Below are 5,000 nucleotides of genomic sequence, written 5' to 3'. Positions count from 1 at the left end.
CTGTTTTGCACTCTATTTTTCTTCCATTTTGACTCATGATTTTGCATTTCTTCTTCTTTTTATTATTTTTATTCTAATTCTTCTGTTTCTATGTCACTTACTGTTCTTGGCTAAGAAATAGATAATTGAAGAAAGACCTTATCGATGTGAAGAAAACCTGCATTATCTTATACTATGCTATAATACCTTGTTACAATCTGTCCATTGTCTTGTCTTATTATTTATGCAACAGATTTTATGTTCCATTTCATGCTCTTTCCTTTTTTAATCCTTTTTATGTTCAAATGAAGAAAACAAAACAAAAATAAATGCCTCTTAGCAGCTGGTAAGACATGCCATGAAAAAAACGCAGCTAAGTTTGTAGCTTTCTGCACCCTCTAAGATCTTACTAGCCATGAGCTTTTTTATTTCTTGTTCTCTTCCACGATCTTTCGCATAGAAGCCTTTCAGATTATCATCACCTCCCCCTCCTTCTCTTCTAGGTACACGGAGACATTGGAACAAGACCATATAACAGAGCGCTCAACGTAAGATTTTCGTTCTCTCACTCGTCGTTGTCAGTACAGTGGCTGCAAGTACCCGCTTAGTCCCTACCTTTAAAAAGAGAAAAAAAAATTACTTCTCTTGTTTAACATTCTTGTTTTTCGTCCAAATACTTATCTCGTATTTTATTTTCGTTTACTTTTTACCTTAATAAAAGCAATGCCTCGCACTCAAGTCTTTTTTTTTTTCTTTTTTTTCAATTCTTTTCTTTTTCTGTCTGTCTTTCTTTTGTCATTCCGTTTCGTTTAGTTTCTTTCTTTCCTTCGACCCTCCCCCCATCCCTGGAGGTGTGGAAAATTATCTCAAAGTTTATTAACCTCATTATTATCCAGATTTGCACGCAGTCTGCACCAGTAGACTTTTTTCTCTTTACATGAAGCGGGTTTTTATCTCGTTGTGTTATCTCTCTGAAGTGGACGATACAGTAGAATGCACGTAATGTGTTTGCGTGTTAAATTCAACAAGTTCAATCCTGTACTGACCGCATAAAACAAAACCAATTAAAATAGAAGATAGATAGAATAAAGAAAAATCTGAAAGTCTAGCTTGACACAGATTTTAAAAGCCCTGAACAGGCTGATGGAACCTAGTGTGAGAGAAATAGAGAACTTGAGCTGGATATAGGGAGTGAGGTGGCGGGATCACGACCCCAGTGCACTGTCTTTAGACTCGCCAAGGTTGATAACCAGTCGTATCATAAACCCCAGTAATAATAACAAACATAAACCTAGTAATGATAACAGATACCCTTCGTGTTTCACCTTTCACCTGTAAATACCTAACGGTCGCACGCCTTAACAAAATAACATAGTAGGTGTAATGATGTAATGACTACCAAGTAAACAATACAAGGATAGGAGATAGCTTAAGAGTAAGATATTTTTTTCTAAATCGATGGTACGGCATGATGATCTAAACTTTAGAACCGTTGGTCGAAGATATAGAACATTCCTACACAGAAATGTTGGCTTTGGAGTGAATATATTATGATAAAGACCACCCCCAAGCGTCTTCTTTAACTATATCTTGTGCTCTTGGCTTTTGAAATATACATCACTTTTTTTCCACTTTGGCACGACTCTTGCAAGCTTTTCGCAGATCTGCTCGGCCCTCTTTCTCAGCTTTCACCATCTCTGCTAAAATAAGCTTGTCACCATCTTCGCTACAAAGCCCCGGGAGAGCCCTCTCTCTGGCCCTCTCCTCTCCTTTCCTCCTTCCTTTTTTTTCTCTTTGCTTTCTCGAGCTCCTACGCCCTCGCCTTCCACAGGACTCGGTTACTCATCCTTGCCTCACACGCATGATCTTTCCTTCCTTCCTTCCTTCCTTCCTTCCCTCCCTCTTGCTCTTTCTTTCGTTTCAGTTTAACCCTTGACCCCCCCCCCCCCCTTCCCCTCTGCTCCTTCTGTTGCTCCTCTTGTCTTTCCTCCTTCTCTTCCACTTCCACATCATCCTCATCCTGCTCCCTCTCCTCTTTTCGCTCTTCCTCCTGCTTTTCCTCCTCTTCTTCTTCTTTCTCCTTCCCCTCCTCGTCCTCTTCCTCCTCCTCCTCTTCCTCCTCCTCCTCCTCCTCCTCCTCCTCCTCCTCCTCCTCCTCCTCCTCCTCCTCCTCCTCCTCCTCCTCCTCCTCCTCTACATCCACCCTCTCATGTTTCCTTCTCCTCCTGTCTCCTCTCCTCCTACTCCTCCTTTTCCCCCGTTTCCTTCTCATCTCCTTGCTCTACCTCCCGTCCTCCTCCTCTTTTTCTCCCTTCTCCTCCACCTCCTCCCCTTCCTCCTCCTCCTTTTACTTCTCCTTCTCCTTCTCCTTCTCCTCCTCCTCCTCCTCCTCCTCCTTCTCCTCCTCCTCCTCCTCCTTCTCTTCCTCACTCCCTCCCCTCCTCCTCCCCCTTCTCCTTCTCCCCCCCCCCCACCTTGACTTCCTTCTCTTCCTCCTCCTCCTCCTCCTCCTCCTCCTCCTCCTCCTCCTCCTCCTCCTCCTCCTCCTCCTCCTCCTCCTCCTCCTCCTCCTCCTCCTCCTCCTTCTCCTCCTCCTCTTCTTCTTCCTCCTCCTCCTCTTCTTCCCCGTCGTCGTCTCCCCCCCCCCCCTCCTCTCCCCACCCCGAACGAACGTACCACCTCAGACACCCCCATGACCCCCATATCCCATGACTCCACAACGCTCCTCCTTCACAGACCAGCAGACGAAATAGGAAAGCTCCTTCTCTCTCTCTCTTTCTCTCTCTGTTCCTATTCCTCCTCCCTTCCCTCCCTCCCCACCCCCCTCTATCCTGCCATCTGTTGGCCCTGTTGTCGCTTACTGTTCCCTGTTTTTCTTCAAGGGACAATGAGACCCTCGAACTGGAGCCGCTAACGGCAGAACACCGCGCAAGCCTGGAGGACGAGGCGCCCGTCAAGCGTATACTGAAGTGAGTAGTGAGAGAGGTAGAGGGACTGAGTAGAGAGGGAAGCTTGGAACAAGATTTGCGAGGTCTTAGAAGCTTTGTAGTGAAGGGAGAGGGAATAAGTAGAGTGGGAGGGAAGGGAAATAAGATAAGGAGAGTTGTGGTTCCTATGAAAAAAAAAAAAAAAAATAAAAGGTAAGAAGATGGAGGGGCAGAAGACGGGAAGACCGATAGAAAGATTCGGCAGTTAGAAAGTTGGACGTCTGTAGTCAAGTGGAGTTCTAATGCTTGTAGGGTAGTCTACAGTAGGGTTGACTGAAGGGCATCACGCCTTTGAAAGGGTATTTGAAGTCCTGTAGGTAGTGGTAGCAAGATGGGATAAGGGAGACGAAGATGAGTTGCAGGAATTCGGAAGAAGCGGAGAGTGTTCCAGGTTGTCGTGTTTTCGCATTCTGTTCGTAAATGTGGAGGTGTGTGCGTGTTTTGGGATCCAGTTCCTAAATGAGAGAGAGAGAGAGAGAAAGAGAGAAAGAGAGAGAGAGAGAGAGAGAGAGAGAGAGAGAGAGAGAGAGAGAGAGAGAGAGAGAGAGAGAGAGAGAGAGAAGAGAGAGAGAGAGAGAGAGAGAGAGAGAGAGAGAGAGAGAGAGAGAGAGAGAGAGAGAGAGAGTGTGTGTGTGTGTGTGTGTGTGTGTATGTGTGTGTGTGTATGTGTGTGTGTGTGTGTGTCTGTGTGTGTGTGTGTGTGTGTGTGTGTGTGTGTGTGTGTGTGTGTGTGTGTGTGTGTGTGTGTGTGTGTGTGTGTGTGTGTGTGTGTTTTATTTACATATGGGTGCGTGGGTCTCTTAAGCGTGGTTATGAGTAAGCCCATGCATCGAAGAGTGAAAATGATGGGTATACTAACGAATAAAAGAATGGAAGAGTTACTACATGCGTTTGTTTATGTCTATATGATCATGAAGACGAAAGTTAGTTAACCTGTGTATGTACACACAAGTTTGCTTTTAAGTGTACGTACATGTAAGTAACTGAGAGTGCATATCCGTGTCCAAATGCCATTGAAGAAAACGCTAGGAAGATAGCACCGGGTAAGTATAATGTTAAGTTCCTCCAGCCCGAATCTGCCTCATTGTGCCTCCATTTCCTCCATCGCCTTCGAGCTGGTATATGTGCTCCGCTCTTTACTACTAGGGAGTCCATCTTGCATTCAGGAGTTTCTCTGTTTACCATTGATTCTCTATACTTTTGAAGACTCTCGTACAGACTGACAACAGAACAACACGCTCTTTGCAGTTCTTTTGTAACAGCCACAGTACTCTCACTTGTGGTGGAGGCTTCTAGGGTGAATGGGTGTGGAAAGAGTTGTATTTTTTTGTGCAGGGAATTGTGTCAATTTCATTCAAGTGATGTTCATGATCTTCTCGCAGGATATCTTTGTTGCGATACTCTGAGCAATAATCAGTGCACCAGCTGCAACAGAGGTTATCACATGATGAGAATTTACTCTTTATTCTTTGTTAACAGAAGTCTGCTATTTTTTTTTTTTTTTTTTTTTTTTTTTTATATAAACGTCATGGTAATATATAAGATAAGTGATAATTAAAGTTTTGCTGACGATGGATGGAATGGTAAAGTCTACATCAGTACGAGTTTATTAAAGAATGAAATGTTTCTTCACCACTAGAACAGCTGAGGTTAGCCTTCTGCAACGTCCATCCCATCGCCATGCAACATTTGACAGATGTTTATAACTGTATTTTGATTTGACAGCTTTACTCCAATATCCTTTGCGATAGTGGTTGGTATGGCCTAACTCTCAGTAGTTGCATTATATCCTGCTAACAGCTTATTTGAATGAGTAATTGTATCATATACAGACTTCTTCATATCATCATCTAGTATCAGATACACAAGATTCATCATTACATTCCTAACATTCAGCATAGATGAAGTGAATATATTCTAGTAATGCAGAGCAGGCTTTAAAGCTTATTCCCAGGCAATTAGCAACAAACAAGCACTTGATTGTAACTTGCCTTCTTGAATGGAAAGACGTAGCCCAAGAACCAGGCATGTTAG

At 43.7% G+C, this 5,000-nt stretch overlaps 1 protein-coding gene across 4 annotated transcripts in view; it reads left to right on the top strand.

Moving 5' to 3' along the window:
* LOC125039406 overlaps positions 1-5,000 on the top strand; it is a 471,503-nt gene that overhangs the window by 441,537 nt on the left and 24,966 nt on the right. For all 4 annotated transcript variants that reach the window (XM_047633283.1, XM_047633281.1, XM_047633280.1 and 1 more), the window contains 2 exons: positions 483-527; positions 2,862-2,948. In XM_047633283.1, coding sequence (XP_047489239.1) covers positions 483-527; positions 2,862-2,948 — 132 coding nt within the window. The remainder of the gene's footprint in view (positions 1-482; positions 528-2,861; positions 2,949-5,000) is intronic.

This window comes from Penaeus chinensis, chromosome 27 (genome assembly GCF_019202785.1).
Source record: "Penaeus chinensis breed Huanghai No. 1 chromosome 27, ASM1920278v2, whole genome shotgun sequence".
NCBI classification, from domain to species: domain Eukaryota; kingdom Metazoa; phylum Arthropoda; class Malacostraca; order Decapoda; family Penaeidae; genus Penaeus; species Penaeus chinensis.
Note: the sequence above shows the minus strand (reverse complement) of the source record. Positions and strands in the feature narration are given on the sequence as shown.